At 37.5% G+C, this 21,546-nt stretch overlaps 1 protein-coding gene across 4 annotated transcripts in view; it reads right to left on the reverse strand.

Annotated features, from left to right (window-relative positions):
• XIRP2 (xin actin binding repeat containing 2) overlaps window positions 1-21,546 on the reverse strand; it is a 712,110-nt gene that overhangs the window by 312,137 nt on the left and 378,427 nt on the right. For all 4 annotated transcript variants that reach the window (XM_081582634.1, XM_081582632.1, XM_081582630.1 and 1 more), the window contains one exon: window positions 8,214-8,648. In XM_081582634.1, coding sequence (XP_081438760.1) covers window positions 8,214-8,630 — 417 coding nt within the window. In that variant the 5' untranslated portion in view covers window positions 8,631-8,648. The remainder of the gene's footprint in view (window positions 1-8,213; window positions 8,649-21,546) is intronic.

Genomic DNA, 21,546 nt, shown 5'->3' on the forward strand with positions numbered 1-21,546 from the left:
GATTGGTGCTATTTCTTAAATTTCATTTGGTGCTACCCTTTAAATACCTCTTCTCCTTCAGGTGTTATATAACTTTATCCTCACAAAAATCCTGTGCTATATTAATATACTCATTTTATAGGTGTGGAAATTAAGGATTAATGAGCTGAAATAATTCATTTAAGTTCACTTATTGAGGAAGCAGCTGAGCAAAGGTTTCCAACTGATCCTTTGTCACCAAATATTATGCTCTTATATTCTATGCTGAAGAAAGTTACAATTCTGTCTAACATATCCTCTAACAAAAATAAAGGAGTCATCTTTCTCATTATTTACTTCAGCTCTCCAAAAGCTACTTGCTCACTTTCAGGCAAAGAAAAAGATAATTTCTTTCTTCAAAGATCCTTAAAACTCTTCCTATAGGGGAAATACTTGAGAGTTTGGTGAACAAATTTTTCAGCAATGATTTTCAAGACTGTAATAACCTCCATCTCTTTAAATGCTTTTATAAAATACATCATGCTTGACAGAAATTATCTCAGAAACACTGATGTAATGGAGGGTGGGAGATGGAGAATCAGGGGCTCTGACAGGGCAACTGCCTGTGAAGAGTAGTGCTTCCTGCTCCTTGAGATTAGAGATAAATTAATCCCTGAGTCCCCAGGTGCCCAAGTATAGGAAAAAAATGTAAGTGCGTGCATCTAATGAAGTGATTTTGTAGTGGAAGTAAATTGGAAGCCATGATTCATCTTTGCCTTTAAAGGTTTGATTTTATGCAGAACTAAAAAGTAGGAGATGAAAAATTGGTCACTAAATGAAAAACCAGAGGCTTTGATTATTGGAGGGAATATAATATTATTATTGGAAAATAATATTCTGGAAACTAGCCCATATTTAATTGTCTGTATCCTATTCAATCACTGATGCACACATAGGTCCACAGTCTGTTAGCCTGTGTCTTCATGTCCTTCTTTGAGCCTCCAATTATATAATAGATGGAATCAACGCATTCTGAAGCCACACAACTAGCTACAATAGGGTGACTGTGCCTCCGGAGATTGATCAAGTTCAGCTCATGCCAGAATGCTCTGTGTCAATCTATAGCCTAAGTAAATTATAGAAACAGTTTCTGTTGGAGTGTTAGGTAAATTAAACAGGTTGCACTAGTGAGTGGCGTTTAGGACAAAGATCATATCTGTGCATTGAAAACAAGTAAATCACTAAGTAATCTACTGTGAAAATAAAACCATTTAATATTTGAAGTCTAAAGACATGAATGGAATAGACAAAAAATTAATTATTAATTGAATCAAGAAACCCCTTATTCACACTGGGATCATAGGGAAGGCTGAAGTGATCCTTCAGCGGCATTTGCTTAGTGGTCTCACTGTTCTAGTGCTATGGATAGCAACCGGGAACTGGAAAAAAAGACTAAAGAACTTGAACAAGCTTGCTTTGCTCCAAATTAGCCTAAACATTGCTGCTATTCAAAATCTAATACCCAGAGTTATTTGTTGTTCAGCCGTTAAGTTGCGTCTGATTCTTGCAGCTCCATGGACTGCAGCACTCCAGGCTTCTCTGTCCTTCACCATCTCCTGGAGTTTTGCTCAAACTCATGGTCCACTGAGTCAGTGATGCCATCCAACTATCTCATCCTCTGTTGTCCCCTTCTCTTCCTGCCCTCAATATTTTCCAGCATCAGGGTCTTTTCCAATGAGTTGGCTCTTTGCATCAGGTGGCCAATCCAGAGTTAAGTTGGTTTTATTTTAAAATTGCATGTATATTCCACCTAAATATATATTTACTCATAGAAGAAATATGATTTGAAGCAAGTGTATCTCACAATGCTTTGTGTTTACTTGTTCCTTTATAATATTCTTCCTTTTCTTTTTCTTTTGTTATTATTCCTTTGCCAAACTTCCTTTCCTAATAAATTCACCCTTTTAGGTGACTATGTGTTGTGTATCAAATACAGGTCATCCAAAACTAAATTTATTGATGTTTCTTGCTTACCTAAAGTTACAACACACATATCATCAACTACATATAGAAGAGAGTAAAAAGTATGATTTTAAAATATGGGAATATGTTCATCAGGGAAGAGCAGAGGAAAACACCAAAATCATATACCAGCTAACATTTTTTAACAGATTTTGAAAAGCCTAAATATAACTGTATTACTCCCATAGCTGCTGAAACAAATTACCATAAGATAAGTGGCTTAAAATAACACAAATTTATGATCTTATAGTATTGGGGATCAAAGTCTGAAGTTAGTTTCACTGGTCTAAAGTCAAGATGTCTTTAGGAAAACATTCCTTCTGGATGCTGTGGACGGGGGAGGGAGTGGAGGGGGAGGGGCTGGTTTCCTTGCCTCTGGTTCCAGAGGCTGCTCACATTCCTTGGATCATGGCCCTGTACCATTCCCATCTCTGGTTCTGTCATCATATCTTCTCTGATTATCTCTCACTCTGACATTCCTGCCTCCTTTTTACAAACACCCTGTTTTCACCTGGTACACTTCCGGAAAACTTTTCCATCTCAAGATCCTTAACTTAACCACATTTCAAAGTCCCCTCTGCCTAATTAGTAACATATTCACAGGTTCTGGGGATCAGGATGTGAACATCTTTGGGAGGCTATTATTCTGCCTCTGTATTATCATCAGTGTAGTCAATTAACTGAATCTAAGAGAAGAATAAGACAAGAGCTTTGTCCACAAAGAGCTAACATTATGGATCCTTTTGTGTAAAGTCCTCCTCCTGATGTTTGCATTTATTCATGATACATTAAATCATTCTGATTCTTGAATGTGTTTACGTAAACTTGCTTGTGGTAGATGGTCTATAGAGTAGCTCCAATTATTCATCTCCATGACTGTCTACCCTTGCAAATCAGTTCAGTCCAGTCACTCAGTCACGTCCAACTGTTTGCAACCCCATGGACTGCAGCACGCCAGGCCTCCTTGTTCATCACCAACTCCCAGAGTTTACTCAAACTCATGTCCATCGAGTCAGTGATGCCATCCAGACATCTCATCCTCTGTGGTTCCCTTCTCCTCCTGCCCTTAATCTTTCCCAGCATCAGGGTCTTTTTCAATGAGTCAACTCTTCGCATGAGGTGGCCAGAGTATTGGAGTTTCAGCTTCAACATCAGCCCTTCCAATGAACACCCAGGACTGATCTCTTTTAGGATGGACTGGTTGGATCTTCTTGCAGTCCAAGGGACTCTCAAGAATCTTCTCCAACACCACAGTTCAAAAGCATCAATTCTTTGGCACTCAGCCTTCTTTATAGTCCAAATCTCACATCCATACATGACCACTGGAAAAACCATAGCCTTGACTAGATGGATCTTTGTTGGCAAAGTAATGTCCCTGCTTTTTAATATGCTATGTAGGTTGGTCATAACTTTTTTTCCAGGGACTAAATGTCTTTTTATTTCATGGTTGCAGTCACCATCAGCAGTGATTTTAGAGCCCCCCAAAATAAAGTCTGTCACTGTTTCCACTGTTTCCCCACCTATTTGCCATCAAGTGATGGGGCCAGATGCCATGATCTTAGTTTTCTGAACGTTGAGCTTTAAGCCAACCTTTTCACTCTCTTCTTTCACTTTCATCAAGAGTCTCTTTAGTTCTTCTTCACTTTCTGCCATAAGGGTGATGTCATCTGCATATCTGAGGTTATTGATATTTCTCCTGGCAATCTTGATTCCAGCTTGTCCTTCATCTAGCCCAGCATTTCTCATGATGTACTCTGCATATAACTTAAATAAGCCGGGTGACAATATAAAGCCTTGACGTACTCCTCTCCCTATTTGGAGCCAGTCTGTTGTACCATGTCCAGTTCTAACTGTTGCTTCTTGACCTGCATACAGATTTCTCAAGAGGCAGGTAAGGTGGTCTGGTATTCCCATCTCTTTCAGAATTTTCCATAGTTTGTGGTGATCCACACAGTCAAAGTCTTTGGCATAGTCAATAAAGCAGAAATAGATGTTTTTCTGAAACCCTCTTGCTTTTTTGATAATCCAACAGATGTTGGCAATTTGATCTCTGGTTCCACTGCCTTTTCTAAAACCAGCTTGAACATCTGGAAGTTCACAGTTCACGTACTGTTGAAGTCTGGCTTGGAGAATTTTGAGCGTTACTTTGCTAGTGTGTGAGATGAGTGCAATTGTGCAGTAGTTTGAGCATTCTTTGGCATTGCCTTTCTTTGAGATTGGAATGAAAACTGACATTTTCCAGTCCTGTGGCCACTGCTGAGTTTTCCAAATTTGCTGGCATATTGAGTGCAGCCCTTTCACAGTATCCTCTTTTAGGATCTGAAATAGCTCAGCTGGAATTCCATCGCTTCCACTAGCTTTGTTCGTAGTGACACTTCCTAAGCCCCGCTTGACTCGCATTCCAGGATGTCTGGCTGGGTGAGTGATCACACCATCATGATTATATGAAGATCTTTGCAAATGTGAGTCTGCAATTTCTCCCATCAAGAGGTGAAGTATATTTCAGCACATTATAATCTGACTTGTTTTGTGATGATTTTGGCCAATACAATATGGAGATGAGATGTGCAAGCCCCGAGAGGAGACTTCCAGAGGCTTCAGGAAATTCCACTGTCTTTCTTGATACTTCTATGACCTGAGCATAATTCTGGGCAACCCACTGGAGGAGGAAAGACCACATGGGGCAGAGCAGAGTTGTCCTAGCCCTGGAACCATTCCAGAGTAGACAGACTCTTGATGACTTGGCAACTGACCATGGATGTATGTGCAAGGCCAGAAAACACTAAATAAACTTCCTAGTTCACTAGAGAATTATAAGCAATCACAAATGTATATTGTTTAAAGATTCTAATTTCGAGGTGGTTTGTTACGCAGCAAATGCTAATGGATACATCGCATGATATAATAACAATTTCTTATTGTTACAAATGGATATGGCATTTTCTCTGAAATTTATAATCTTAGGTTCTTATAAGTTCTTAAAAACTCTATTAAAATCATTTTCCATACCATTTATTTGGGATAATGCCTGTTTGAATTTATGTCTTTGAATTATTGTCTGCCTCACGAGCATAAAAATCCTCAGTGCAAAAGTTCATTCTATGTTGCTTTTATAAGGAGTTTTACAAATGATAACAATGGGTTGTGTCTCTTTTGAAATTATAAAATCCCAGCAGGTAAATTATTTTAAGATTTTCTCATTAATTTTCTATTGCAATTATATTAGGGTAAATTGTTTTAACAAAAGCTTTGGAATACAGTGACTACCTTTAGGGATTAAGATCATCTCTATTTTATGAGCTTATATTCTTATAGAAACAACATTGGCTCTTATAATTCCTTTTACCAATTAACAAATATTTTCTAAACTGTTAATGGACACTTTTTAATAAAGACATATTTCTCCTATGTTGACTTTAAATGTTTTAAACAAATATATTTGTGTGCATATCTGTAAATATGTGTACATATATGAAAGATTCCATGCTTTTAAAAATTTTACAAACTTAGACTTAACCTCAATAATGTTATGAACTTTTTCTTAACAAGTGCCTGTTGCTGAAGAGTTCCCTTCTACAACAACATGAAAATGCAGTTCTTATTTATTATTGTTGAGATGAATTCCTAATTGTAATAACCTTTCTTATCTGAAATTATTTTTTGTCTTTACTTTAAATATCATAAATATTGAATATCTTTCCCCACATCACCAATATCTCAATAGAGGGTCTCCATAAATATAAATGTCAGTTATAAAGTAGTTAGTATATTTTGGGTAACTTATGCAAATCAATATCATGCCATTAACTTATAATAATAACAAAATATTGATATAAGAAAGAAGAAAGGGATCTATAGAAACAAAGGGTTAAATGTTAAGTTGTATAAAATTGCTAGCTAAGCTTTTCCATGAAACACATAATTTTAAGTTGGGCTAGGACTCTTTTTGCATGCCTAGTAACATAAAATGATTCATTGGAAGAAAGAAGTTAATTTCTCCTTGGATTCTTATTTTTCTTTCCTTTTTTCCTCCTTGTTTTAGAAGTCATATGGAATTTATATAGAAAGTTCTGCAAACATTACTAACATTCATTCATAAGAACTTATTCTAAAACTCATGTTCACTTCTACAGATGAAAAATTTCTAAACACACAATCCATGTTTTATACATTTAGGGAAATATCATGTTATGGCATAGTACATTAGAGTGGCTAGAACACTGTGTACTAAAGATGTTAATCAAATTTCATTTTTGAAAACCAAGAGGTTTTCAAGGGGAAAACATGTACACCCATGGTGGATTCATGTCAATGTATGGCAAAACAAATACAATATTGTAAAGTTAAAAAATAGAAAATAAACTAATTTAAAAAAAATAAAAGATTTAATAAAAAAAAAAGAAAACCAAGAGGTGTTTTCACATCTGATTTCTTTCCATAATTATTTTTATAGGCACCAGGTCCAAAAATCACATACCATACCAATAGTAGTAATCTCACATTTAAACCAGAAACCCTTATAAATGTTTTGTTTTTAAAAAATATTGTATTTAAGCAGCTACATCTGTTCCAGATAAGGATAGGTTCTATTACATAATTTATAAGAATGACTTTTTCTATCTTAGCCAATTCTTTAATGAATTATCTTGGATAAATATTCAGAATTGTAATACTAAAGTCAACAGAGATGAAACTCTCTGTGGCTTTACTTAATTCATTAAGGTAAGAATAAATGACATTGAAAGGATCTTTATTAAGTGTTCCCCAATCCCTAGACATCCAACTGTGTGTGTGTTGTGTGTGTGTTAGTCGCTCAGTCACGTCCAACTCTTTGCGACCCCATGGATTGTAGCCCACCAGGCTCCTCTGTCCATGGGATTCTCCAGACAAGAATACTGGAGTGGGTTGCCATTTCCTTCTCCAGGGGATCTTCCAGACCCAGGGATCAAACTAAAAGATATTATAAAGCCATAAACAAAAAATTTGCACCTGTAGAATAAAAAGGAGGGAAACAAAGTCCTCAAATTGGAGATTGGCAAGTATCAACAGTTTGATTTTTCTTTTGAGACATTCTCTAGCTTCAACATAACCTCATATGTATAACTTTATATCTCTTATTCTCATTAAACCAAGTTGAGTTACTTTATATACAACAATGGTCTCATCATAACTATAATATGTCCCAATAAAAACCTGAGAGCAAATATTAGCAAAATAATTTATTTTGAAAAATTTTCTATTTCTGTGAAGCCTTCAACAAAGACTAATTATCCATTAACAAGAACAGGACTGTGCCTCCCTGATAACTGTCACTAGGCTTAAAAAAACAAACAAACAAAAAACAGAACATGGAGTTTGCTTCCCAATGGAAAACCTGATATTATTTATTAATTATTTATGAAATTCAACTATAATCACTTTTGTAGGGACTCTAATGAGTGTGACACATTCAAGCAATTTCAGTTTAAGCAGTAGTTGCTTTTAACTGACAACAGAAATATAAATGTGGTATTTGTTAACAATGCTGCTAATCCTATTTCCTGTATTTGAATAAATGTCCCCTTTAGCTAACAGACATATTTTATAGGTGACATTATAGTATACCATAATCACTGAGGTAAAATCATCCTCTACTACAAAATACTCCAGACCATATGCCCTGTGGTATAAATATAATAGCAATAATTCTTAAAAGATGCCTGAGAAGTAGCAGATTAAGACACACATTCACAGTGTTAAGCATCACACAGTTAGGAGTAAATGGCAGGTGTCAGGATTAAAATCTAGGTCACTGTTGGTTCCAGAGCCTTCACTTGTTCCATTTCACCATCATTACTGATAAATCCTGATAAATTCTCACGGAGCTAAATGCAGCACCATTTCTTAGATGTTTGAAGTACAAAGATTGATAAGAAATTGTCCTTATCTCCAAGGAACTTACAACCTAGCTGCAGAAACAAGGCATATACATAAAGAAACATCTATATAAAAGGGCCTATCAGAGCTGTTTTTGTGGAAGTGAAAGGAGATCAAGTTCCTATTGGAACAGACCATAGAGGAAGTCAATAACAGTGGATGCCACATTTCACACTGTATTACATGGTTGCCTAAGGACATCTGTCTAGAATAGCGGAGAGGGGGGAAAAAAAAACTATATGCTTAGAAATGGAAGGCTAGGCAAGCTGCCTATCTTGTCTATTATAAATGTGGACTCTCAATCAATGGCTCCTTACCTTCCGGCTGTACTCAGCTGGTCCAGCTTGTCTGTTTCTGCTCCTTGGAGCTTCAAACACACTCCTCAGCTCATCAAGGGCGATGGAGAACCGTTCAATCCTGTGCCGACCACTCACGGAATCCTTCTTCAGCACTTCCAGCTGACCATAGTCCCTAGAGAAGTCACTTTTGTCCTTAGGACACTTCTCTTCAGGCTCTGCACTCAATATCTCTTCTCTGACACTTTGGAGCAGACTTGGAGGATCTGGAGGTCCAGGTGTTAATGCTACCTCTCCTTCAGGTTCAAGCAATTTGTTTTCTTGAGGCTGGAAAAGCCTGCAACGACTGCCCCTGGGACTATACTCGCTTTTCTGGTAATCGCTGGATTCCCATTTCTGCCTCAGGAGGTTCAGAGAGCCCTTCTGCATTGGGAACATGGATGATTCCAGGTTGTCCTGCAATATCAAAAGTTCTTTCATTAAATATATGTGTGAATAATTTTCTAAACACTCTTTAGATGCCCCAGATCTTGGGATTTGGGTTCTAGTGTAGAAATCCAGCTCTGCTATATAATTTCTGGCTCATGACTTGACCCTTCAAAGTTATGCCAGTTAACTGAGAATTAGATTATGGAGAGGACTGACTTGTACAGCCATGGACAGTTGTGTCCAACTCTTTGCAACCCTATGGACTATAGAGTCCATTGAATTCTCCAGTCCATAATACTGGAGTGGGTGGCTTTTTCTTTCTCCAGGGGATCTTTGCAACCCATGGATCCAACCCGGGTCTCCTGCATTGCGGGCAGATTCTTCACCAGCTGAGCCACAAGGGAAGCCCAACAATACTGGAGTGGGCAGCCTATCCTTTCTCCAGCAAATCTTCCTGACCCAGGAATCCAACCAGGGTCTCCTGCATTGCAGGCAGATTCTTTACCAACTGAGCTATCAGGGAAACCCTAAGTCATGGATATTTGACTATAAATGTCGATTTATAGGCAAAACTATAGAACCATACATATATATCAAAACTATATATAGACAAAACTAGGAAAATATTATTTTCTCCCCTTTTCTTGTATGTTAAATCAACCAATAATTACTTACAAAGTAAAATTTAAGCAACATTCTCTCATCATTTAGTATATTCTGTTAGTCATTCAGTCATGTATGTTCTGTGAGTGAAATTGCTCAGTCGTGTCCGACTCTTTGCGACCCCATGGACTGTAGCCTACCAGGCTCCTCTCTCCATGGGATTCTCCAGGCAAGAATACTGGAGTAGATTGCCACTCCCTTCTCCAGGGGATCTTCCTGAGCCAAGGATCAAACCCAGGTCTCCTGCATTGCAGGCAGATGCTTTAACTTCTGAGCCACCAGGGAAGCCCTGTATGTTCTGAGGAGAGAGCAATTTAACAAGTCCAACAGGAAAGTCATTCCCAGGTGATGCTAGAGCTAAAAAAAATCCATCTGCCAATTCAGGAGACTCAAGAGACATGGGTTTGATCCCTGGGTTGGGAAGATCCCCTGAAAAAGGATATGGCAACCCACTCCAGTATTCTTGCCTGGGAAATCTCATGAACAGAGCAGCCTAGTGTGCTATAGTCCATGGGGTCGCAAAGAGTCAGACACGACTGGGTGACTGAACAATAACAGGAAAAAAGGGGGTTTATTCTCTGCCTGTAACCATTCAAGACTTCTTTTGTAATTCTTGGTTTCTGCAAATGTATTAACTTGAAAGTTTTGGACTAATAGCTAAAAGCTATTAAGTTTTTGCTATAAGAAAAACACTTTGATAATAATTTATATGTATATCTCATTTTAATTCCAACATTCTCAAAATGAGTTAGTTGCTACTATGAATACTATTTTCCAGGTAAGGAAGTTGAGAATTAATTTGTCCAAGTTTCTGTGTGACAGAGCCTGGATTTGAAATACATCTGTGTGACTGCAGAACCTTCCCTTTTAACCACTGGAGTGTAATGTTTTTTTTGTACTTCAAGTGTCCAATTCACATCTCATTATGAAACTGATTAAATTTTAACTTTGATACAAAGTTTTTTGGTGAGTAGGAAAACATCAAATTGTAAAATGCACTCTTACCAGAAACAAATATATACACCCACATAAACAAGTCATAGGCATCAAGAGCTACACATTAGCATGAATTCTTATCATAGAAACAGCAACTTTATGTTGTAACCCAGAGATTCTACACAGTAAATTTGGGGCTTCAAAAAATGTATTTTGCTCTTGAAGGATGATGCTTTTTCCTGGAAAAGTATTAGCACAGTGGGTATGGTAAACAATCTCACTTAGATTAAGTGAAAGTATCTCAAAAGATCACCTAACAAAATGGCTCCAGACTTCTTTGTCTGCCAACCACATTATAAAAAACATTTTTATGCACTGGGACTCAGTGCACATACATTAATTAATTTATTTATATGTATACATACATATATGTATATGAAGTGAACTTGTTTTCATTAAATAATTTTTCCCTTTACTATGTGAATTGTCTGACAATATTTTCTAATATCCTTCACTTAAGAAAATGTTTTCTATCTACTAATTGATTAATGGTTGACTAATGGTTCACAGACTGCTGGCTAGCTTTATACGTACAGTAGGAGTTCAATCCCAGGTTGGGTTTTACCAACCCAAGAACAGGTTGGGTTTTACCTGTGTGACCTTGCAAAAACTTCATTGGTAAAATGGACTTATATACATTATAGCTTTATTTTGAGAAATGCATTAGATAATGCATAAAATGTCTAGTGTGAATTAGACCTTCCAGTAGCTGTCAATTCCATTCCCAGATCCATCTCTGGCTAAATCATTTTAATTACTCAATCATTTATGCTAAGTAGGAGTCTCCTAGATAAGAAAGCTTTCAAGAAAGAGGTTATTTTAAACCACAAATCCATAGACTGAACAGACTGGAAAATTTGGTTTTAATGATATTGCTAATTAATAAGTTTGGATTAGCCTCTTATTATAGAAAGTCTCAATAAAACAGTAGCACCCAACAAGACCTGAATATCTGTTTTGGAGAATGATCAACATATGGTGAGAGTCTAATCAACATATGCTGAAAATGTCTGTGTCTCATGTGTAAATGGACTTCAGAGAAGATCTTACTAGCAAAGGAAAGAATGGTGGAAACATTTCACAGCTGGAAATAGTGACCTCATGAGGTTATTTAATGAAAAAATTGTTTCTGAGTCAATCTTGCATAATTAGGAATGGAAAGCTGGGAGGGAAAAAACTCAAAGATGGAGAAGGAAAACCATTTTTCTCATATAGGAAAGGTGATCTTAATATTCAAAACTGACTTGGAAATTCTAGCTCTAGATGAAGATGGAATAGGCACATTTTCTCAATTCTTCTCTCTAAATATAGCTAAAAATCCTGGAAATAATATGTAAAACGAAACATAGGAGGACTTTGAAAGAGAAGGCAGACAGTCTAGGAACTTTTGCACTTGAGGAACAAAATGGTGGTGAATTCCTTGAGTTTTCTTTTAGTCATATATCCAGAACATGTTGCTCAAAGAGCCAGTAACCCAAAGACTCCAATAGGAACAAACAGCCTGCTGTCTCTAGCAAAAGAAGTAGGAAAGGGGAAGGTTAGCAAAACTTTTAGACAATAATTGCCATACCCCTCTGGACTCCAATGGGGTGTGCTACAATTCAGTTTAACTATCTGGCATTAGCACAGATTCTAAAGGTTAAGGCTTCAGTTCCACAAGCCTACCCCACTTCAGAGGCCAGTTGTTAAGTCCCTGGTTGCCACCTGTACCTTGGACAAACTGGTTATAAGTTGGGGGTTCTCATGATTCCCTACTCAGGTTTGTTAATTTTCTAGAAGGGCGTATAGAACTCAGAAAGGCACATTACTTAAATGTACCTGTTTATTATAAAGGATACAACTCATGGACAGTCAAATGTAAAAGATGCATAGGGCAAGTATGGGAGGGGTTGTGGAGCCTCCAGGCCTTCTCCAGGTGTACTACTCTCCAAGCACTTTGATGTAGTCACCAACCCAGAAGCTCTCCAAATCCACCATTTAAAGAGCTTTTACAAAGGTATCATTATGTCTGGGGAGTTTGTAATTTCCTCGGTTCTGTCTCACTGCAGCAAAAATTTGAAGCGATGGATGGATTGGTGTTACAGCTCAGTTTTAATTAGCAAGCAAAGGAAAAGACATCATTGAGGTGTGAGGGTGGGCTGGCCCAAAAGATGCAAAGAGAAGAAAAGCCCCCGACTCAATTTTGGCTCCTCTTTTTGTATGTCCCTCCCTGCCCCACCCCCTCCCCAACGCCCGGCCCCAAGCCTGCCCTATGTAAACTGGGCTAGCCAGGAGGGCTGTTTTACCTGAGATTCTCACTCTGGTCCTTGGGCCTTCCTTTGTTCTATTTTCATGTGCTTTTTCCTTTCTTTGTCTTTTAGCCACCACCATTATGGGCTCCTTTTTCCTATTCTAATTATCTAACAATTACATAGGCATGATTGATTAAATCATGGGCCATTGATGATTAACTCAATCTCTAGCCCCTTCTTCCCTCCTTGGAGGTCAGGGTGTGTGTTTAAAATTTCCACCTTCTAATCATGCTTTGGTGTTTCTGGTGAGTAACCCTTATTTTGAAGCTATCTTGGGACCCCAGCCGCCAATCACCTCATCATCATACAAAACAAAGTCAGTCATCACTTCAGAGATTCTAAGAGTTTTAGGAGCTGTCTGCCAGGAGCGAGAGACAAAGATCAAATATATATTTATAACAAATCCTTCATTGACTTCCCTCTCCTACCATTACAACCATGGTATCAGAGAAAACTGGGTGAAGAACCAGGATTTTCATACCCATTTGATGGTAATAAAGTCTTCCTGCAAGTTACCGTTGGCGGCCATGCAAGGATCTTGGACTTCCCTGTAGCTCAAATGGTAAAGAATCTGCCGGCAATGCAGGAGATCAGGGTTTGATCCCTGGGTTGGGAAGTTCCTCTGGAGAAAGGAATGGCAATCCACTTCAATATTCTTGCCTGGAGAATTCCATGGGCAGAGAAGCCTGGCGGGCTACAGTCCATGGGGTAGCAAAGAGTTGGACACGACTGAGTGACTAACACACACACACACAGGGATCATGTACTTTTGCACCACCTAGTGGTAATGAAACATTTCTCCTCTTCCCTTCCTGTACCAGAGGATGCTGGGTTTTCTTCTAGCAGTGGTTATCAGTGGAGGCTACAGGGAGAGCAATAAAGAGGAGCAATCTCCTCCCCAGCCAGGCAGGATGATATCAGTGAATCCCACCACCACATAACAGTAGTGGATTCAGGAGGAAGAGACAAAATATTTTTCAAGTGCTAATAGAAAATAACTGTCAACCCCAAATTATATCTCTACCAAAATTAACCTTCAGAAATGAAGGCAAAGTGACAATATTCTCAAAGAAAAACTAAGAGAATTCATTACCATCAAACTTACCCTAAGAGAATGACTAAGTGAGTTCTTGAAATACAAAAGAAACTATAAAAGAAGATAATTTGGAACATCAGGAATGAAGAAGGAACAACACAAAGAGCAAAATCATAGGTAAACACATTAGACTTTTTCCTCTTGAATTTTCTAAAATATGTTGATGGTTGATGCAATAAGTATAACACTATCTGATGTGGTACTCAGTACATGGAGAAAATTCATTTGAGACAATTATATTATGGACTAGCAATAGTGAAGGGATAAAGAAGGTAAAGTTTCTACACTTCACTCAAGCTGGGAGATTGTTGAGACCAATAGATTGTATTACATTATACGTGTATAATGTGACACCTACAGAAAGCGCTTAAAAAATCCATCATGTATGAGATATATTAAAATGCACTACAGATAAATAAAAATGAATTCCAAGAGCTATTTAAATAACTCACAGATGGCATGAAAAAGTAAAGAGAGAAACAAAAAGCAGAGGGAATAAGATAAAACAAAGCAAAATGGTGGGCCCAGTAATATTATTATATAAAATATAAATGGTCTAAAAAGACTAATTAAAAGACAGAGATTGCAGAGTAGATAAAAATTATTAGCTAACTAACTATATACATATGGACATTATACTGAGTGAAAAATCCAATCTCAAAAAATTCACATAGTGTATGATTATATTTATATAACATTCATGAAATTGAAAAATTATAGATATGCAGAACAGGTTAGTGGCTGCCAGAGGTTATGAATGTAGGGGTCAGGTGGGTGGACTGAAGCAAAAGATCTGTGTGGGGGTGAAACAGTCCGTATCTTTCTTGCTTTGATTGCAAAGAATTAACAGCTATAATGAAAGCACAAAAGTCTACACGTGATAAAATGGCATGAAAACATATATATATATATATATACACACACACATTGTGTCTATATTGATTTCCTGCTTTTGAGAATATTCTATAGCAGTGAGGTACATAAGCTCATTTTGCACTATGTCTGTGAACCTAGAATAATTTCAAAATAAAATAGTAAACTCTTGGAGCTGGTGATGGACAGGGAAGCCTGGCATGCTGCAGTCCATGCAGTAGCAAAGAGTCGGACACAACTGAGCAACTGAATTGAAGATGTTGAAAACCAAAAAAATAAAACCATGATTTGGTAGTCATTCCTCCAGATTTTATTCTACTTGGGAAGGATGAGAAACATAGAAATATCAGCATTTAACCTTGTGCAGTGACAGAGAGTGGTAAGGTACTCTGCTACATAGGTCACTATTACGAATGGTAAGCTACATGCCTATGTCAGTTGTCAATTTACTGCCCCTCACCTCAAGGTGTACCATTCAATATATGCACCATGATAAATGCACCATCACCATCACTGACTCAATGAACATGAGTTTGAGTAAGCTCCAGGAGATAGGGAAGGACGGGGAAGCTTGTCGTGCTACAGTCCGTGCAGTTGCAAAGAGTTGGAGATGACTGAGCCACTGAACAACAAATGACTAAATCCCTTTAAGCATTTCTTCTTTATAACGTTTAGCTTTCTCAGTAGAGGGCGCCAGAGGGACACTGTAGGAAGAAGAGCTTATAGCAAGTTCTTGCAAGGTTGCTGTGTCAGGGGTTAGGAGAATGTGAGAACACCCAGTGGAGCTTGTGCAGTCACAGACATGGAATGCCACCACTCATGATCTTATAGCCTTGGCCTGGGGATAATCTTTCCAAAGCCCTCTCAGGATGGAAACAAATCCCATACCTGCCTGTGTCCTGGAGTGTCACACAGGGAGCGGCTGTTGATTCTAGGAGGCCTTGAGCAGCCTGCGTGCAGCCGGTCCATAACACAGGAGATAAACACCCATCTGCTGTTTCCTCTGCCAGCTCCTGCACAGTCTTTGTCCTCTGAAGTCTCTTGCCCAGATAGACACACTGATTACCACTGCATTTCCTTGCTACCAACTGTTGATCACCCATTCAGGCTGTACGCTGAAGGGTGGCCTATTGCTTGTTTAGAAACTCCAGAGCAGCTCCAGTCTAGCTAAACCAGCAAGCCTCTCCACTCTGCTTTTCTAGGGGCTGAGACACACTTTCTTCAAGGCATTCTGAACCCTTTTCGAGTTTGTCCTTCCATGGTTACTCTCCCTCAGCCCTAGGGTACCATATAGCATTTCCTTATATATTATGGTTATACTTTTATTGTGGCTGTTAATTCTTTATATTAAACTTTTGCTGTTTAACCTGTATTTGGTTTGTATTTGCTGATTACACACTGGCATAATACTCTTGCTCAATAAGAGATACTGCTGTTTAGTCGCTAATCGGACATGACTGAGTAGCTTCACTTTCACTTTTCACTTTCATGCATTGGAGAAGGAAATGGCAACCCACTCCAGTGTTCTTGCCTGGAGAATCCCAGGGACGGGGGAGCCTGGTGGGCTGCCGTCTATGGGGTCGCACAGAGTCGGACACGACTGAAGCGACTTAGCAGCAGCAGCAGCATGTTTGACTCTGAAACCCCACGGGCTGTAGCCTGCCAGGCTCCTCTGTCCATGGGATTTCCCAGGCAAGAATATTGGAGTGGGTTGACATTTCCTTCTCCAGGAAATCTTCCTGACCCAGGGATAGAAACTGTGTCTCCTTCTTGGTAGGCAGATTCTTTACCACTGAGCCATCTGGGAAGCCCTCAATAAGAAATATCTACTGTCTACCTCCAACAAGTAGGTCACGAGGCCACATGTTTTCAGTATTGTCATGATGATGCATGCCACTGTTCCCCTTAAGACTAAGTGTGCTGGGATGTGGTATGGCTGGGAATAACTCTTCTTCCTATATTCCCTGGTCAGGAAATGACAGCCAACATGGCAGATGGAGGCATTGCCCTTAAAGTGTCCCATTGAACTCTATAGTCTTCCATGACATTTTACAGAAAACATTACAGCAAGTATTATCTAGATAAATAAGTTTAAGAAACTTAATATTCATACTGTTCTGAGAGAGCTATAGTGTGAACTTTTAAATTAAAGGCTGTTGAAAAATCTTTGAGACAAAAAGAAACCTAAGCAATTCAGGGTTGCTGCTGCTGCTGCTGCTAAGTCGCTTCAGTCGTGTCCGACTCCGTGCGACCCCATAGACGGCAGCCCACCAGGCTCCTCCGTCCCTGGGATTCTCCAGGCAAGAATACTGGAGTGGGTTGCTATTTCCTTCTCCAGTGCATGAAAGGGGAAAGTGAAAGTGAAGTCGCTCAGTCGTGTCCGACTCTTAGCGATCCCATGGACTGTAGCCTACCAGGCTCCTCCGTCCATGGGATTTTCCAGGCAAGAGTACTGGAGTGGGGTGCCATTGCCTTCTCCGTCAGGGTTGTTCTACACTTATTTAAGCAGAGGAACTTTGATCATAAACTGCTCCTAACATCCTTAAGTGTTATCTTTCAACAAAGCCATTTTGGAAAGTGTTGACATAAGGCAAAAATCACTAACTAGAAAAAGCACGCCTCACATTTCTTCATAGTATGTGTGTGTGTGTGTGTGTGCGCGCGCGCGTCTGTGTATGCGCACGCTCAGTTGCTCAGCCATGTCTGATTCTTTGTGACCCTGTGGACTGTAGCCCACTGGGCTCTTCTGTCCATGGGGTTTTTCAGGCAAGATACTGGAGTGGGTTGTCATTTAATAAACTGATTAGTTATTCATCTATGTTAATGATTTTGACAAGTTTTAAAAAAGGATTTCTGTTAATTACTATATTTAACAAATACCTTTTGGTATTTTTGTTTTATTAAAAAACAGCTGGCATCTGTTAAAAACCACATGACAAACTGAAACATTTAGGTATAAAAACGAGAGAATTTTCCAGAATTGAGGAATCTGGGATGTATGAACTGAGGAAGATAACTGCATATTTTGTAACAACCAAAATCACTGAATTAAAATGTAGTTAAAATCAAATAAAATTTTAACTTAAAAAACTGAGTTGAAATAAAGATCCCCAGGAGCTATGTAAGTGATCTCCCTGTGACTATACTGTAAAGGCAGCCAGTTGGTTATAGCATCCTCTTCTTTCACACTCAGTAAGACAAAACTGGATTCACATAGGATTTACTTGCGTTCACGTATCCAGAGGCTTGTTTGTGGATATGGTAGAATCTAGACTCCCCAGGTGAGCAATGTTCAAGAACAACTTGAGTTTAGGAATTTTGGACTTTGGTTTTCAGTGTCAAGTGGATGTCTTGCCTAAGTTAGGCATAACTATGTTGAGTCAATTGAGACAGAGGTTTTAGCTAAGCACACTGAGGGAGAGTAAAACTGAAAAATGTCCACAGGAGCAGGATTAACTGGAAAAAAAAAAAAGCACTAGGGCATAATACATCCAATACATACACAGAAATGCATGCTGTCCTGCATTGTCACATGTGACACAAAGGGTCTTGATCTAACTTCAGTAAATGGACTGTACAAAAATGCACAGTTTCCTTGTTTAAGGGATTGTATTAATGATTTAATAGATTTTCAAGCAATATTCTTCTCTATCATCCTCTTTCTCTGGGATTTCAAAACTCTGTTCTTTCAGTCTCATATATTTCTTATTTTCTCTCCTTCCAGAAGACTTTTGCAAATGCTGTTCTTTCTGCCTTCATACTCTTCCCCCTTATGTTCTGATACCTCAAAATTATGCTTCTGGTCTCAACTTAAGGCATGACTCTCTTGAAGAACAATTCCTGACTTATCAAAGATGCTGTGGTTCACTATTTAATAAACATATGAGGTCATTTTAAGGAAGGTGATCTGAAGTCCACACTTTCAGATCTGTTGTGAAACAATAATAAAAAGAGTAATAGTTCGTATGGAGTGATAGAGATAAAATCTGCCAAGGTTTAGTGTATTATATAAATGAGCTAACATTCACTTGAGGATTTCAAAGTCTTTAGTTTTTGTTGCTACCTTGTGATCTGCTTGCTATCTTATGTAAAAGAGTATCAGGTGTATAGAGGGAGAATTTTTAAGCAAGGAAAGGAAAGCCTTATCCAAGATTAAGTCATCAAGGCATTAACAACTGAACACTTACAAAAATGTTCTTATACTTTGCAATCTCTATAATTATAAGAATTATCTCCTGTCTCTATTATTGTTACACTGAGTTTATTTATAAATATAATTTTAGTATATAGCTATAATAATATATAACATAATATGTAATTAAAACACAATGTGATATATAAGGTGTGTGGCACATTTCATGAACAACAATGATTTTTGCCTGTCAAGCACACCAATCTGCTCAAAGAAAAATTAAGTCTCTGAGTACCTCTGGGTGAAAAGAAAAATTACCAAATGCTTTCCTGCTCTACTGAAATTCCCTGAAGTCAAATTTTAAATAAGCTTTGTAAATAGTCTTATATGGTTGATTTACTAACACTTCTTGTAAATCATAACTCTTGTTTCTTGTATTTAGAAACATGCCTTGGTATAATTTTGTTCTAAGAGTGTTTCAAGTTTAAAGCAGAGTTATTTATCCATTTGAAACACACTTCCAGATCTAAAAGATATATGATTATTATTATAGAATCATAGTAAGTGAAAAATTTTGAACTGCCTGATATATAGCAAGGGTGGCAAAAGTGCTGATAATTTTGGCCTATATTTCCAAAACAGAAAATTTATCCTGAAGTAACAATTTAATAGAGGAACCCTCTTTATATGCAGATGTCCCTTACAACATTTTTATAGTCATTATAAAAGAAAATCCTTAAGTTCAAAGCATGAGGAATGTTTTAATTATAGTTCAGCTACAAAATGAAATTATGTGGCCATCTGAACTAGTAAATAGGAAGGTAGCATCAAAATATTGAAATAAATTTACAGTATAACATTCAGCAAATAAACACATGAAAGTAAATGCATTTCATTAATTCAAAATACATCCATATGTTCAAGAACTGAAAGCATTTTAAAAAGTAAAAATAATTGTGTTAGTGTATTGAGATTTGAGGAAGTTGGCTTTTGCACACTTAAAACAATACTGTCTTTAGCAACCTTAAATTGTCTACCTCCTTCCATGGGAGAGAAAAAAAGTGATGCCTTTTGAAACAATTATAGATTTTTCTGAAATATTTAAAAATCTCCCACCTATTACTCTAATATTTATAGCATCAAATTCCAATATTCTCAGTTTTCACGCAGCAGAGAAAAGCCATTGAAGGTAATTTAAACCCAAGAGTCAGTTTACTGCAGTCATCTCTGTTTTAAATTACACTACCAAAGCCTCCCTAGAATCAGCTTGCGATCATTCCTTTTTCCCTCTGTGGTTATGTATATATATATTTATATTGCTTCTATGAAATGATGCTTGAGCCTGACTGCAAGTGACATCATTTCCATTGCTCAAAATTCATGGCACTCCACGTCAAGTAACCAGCCAAACATTATGATAGATACAAACTCGATTTCAGGAACTCGGGAAGTCTCTTCAACACATGTCCTGTGGGGACGTGGATGGAAAGCCTTTTGCCAGATGTAGGAAGGTGGAGTTCTTCAGGGGGTTATTTAACCCTGTTTACTCTATCCAATTATTTAATGTTTATTTTGAAGTTCTGAACACAGCATCCTGCACAGGGTTCGGATTGCATGACAAAGCTGTTTCATACAATAATTTTTACATAAATCAACTTGCTTTTTTTAAAATAAATGCCTGTTTGCATGCAATTATTTCTACTGGTTTCTAAATCTTTTCTTTTCTCAACACACACCACCCTCTTAAACGCTGCATTTCAGGGATCAGAGTAGAATCTGGGGCTTCTCCTGAAGCCCTAAAATATGACTACAGTATAAAAACACGTTTTCACATACATTTTAGCTATTTTCATACCAAACAAATTTAGAAAACTGTCAATCAAATGAAGTCTCTACCAATTTAATAATAAAAATCATATCAGATAAGAATAAAAATGTATTATATGGTAGAACTTTTCTTAGTGGGTGTCTCGTCTTTGGTAACTATAGCTATATGCCTGGAAGGGGAAAATATTTTGCAATATAATACTAGCTTTCTTTAACACAGTAGCTAGTGAGCCCAACAAGATGACAGAATGTAAGAAGATTGTGAGGCATATCAACATCAGCAAACTGTAGTTTCAAACTACAAAACAAAAGGTTTCTAAGAACATGCCAAATTTCTGTTGTCACTGAGCCAGAATTCTCTGGCAAGGAAATCCTCAGTCTTGCAACTGCAGAAAGCAAGTTAAGATTAGGGAAATATTTTAAACTAGCACCTTCCAAAAATGTGTAAGAATCCCTAGCATTAGGTTCATAATACTAATATTAGTGTAATTTATTTTTCTCTTTTGGTTATATTTCTTTTATCCAGCATTCAGTATTTTTGTTGTGACTTTGAAATATTCTCAGACAGTACTCATTTTTTCAGAGAAAAAAAATCTTAAAGGCAATGACAAAAAATATTTGTCAAAAAATTAATTGAGCTATTTTGGGGAGGGAACTTTTAATTAGTTTTGGCAAATAGTTGCTGAATATCTCCCTGATAAGAATCTGAAAGAAATGAATCAAGAGTTTCAAAGACTATTTAAAAAAATCTGACTAAAGCTTTAATATTAGATGTTGCCAATTTCATTAATTTTTTTGGTATTCTAACGTCATCAAAACAGATTTTCAATTAGTTTTCCTTCTGAAAATGTACCTAAAATTAGTACTTTACTTAATTTGTCACTAACAAGATACATGCATAATTCATATACATGAAGAAAAAGATAGGAATAATGCATTTGTTTATTATTCTTTCTTTTACCTCCTCATTCACATTTATTAAAAGAACTGGCAAAGCACCTAGCTAAGACAAGTTATTAAAAGAATTTATGAAGTTGTATATTTGCA

The sequence above is a fragment of the Giraffa tippelskirchi genome, chromosome 3, assembly GCF_054371585.1.
Source record: "Giraffa tippelskirchi isolate mGirTip1 chromosome 3, T2T-mGirTip1v1.2.pri, whole genome shotgun sequence".
NCBI classification, from domain to species: Eukaryota; Metazoa; Chordata; class Mammalia; order Artiodactyla; family Giraffidae; genus Giraffa; species Giraffa tippelskirchi.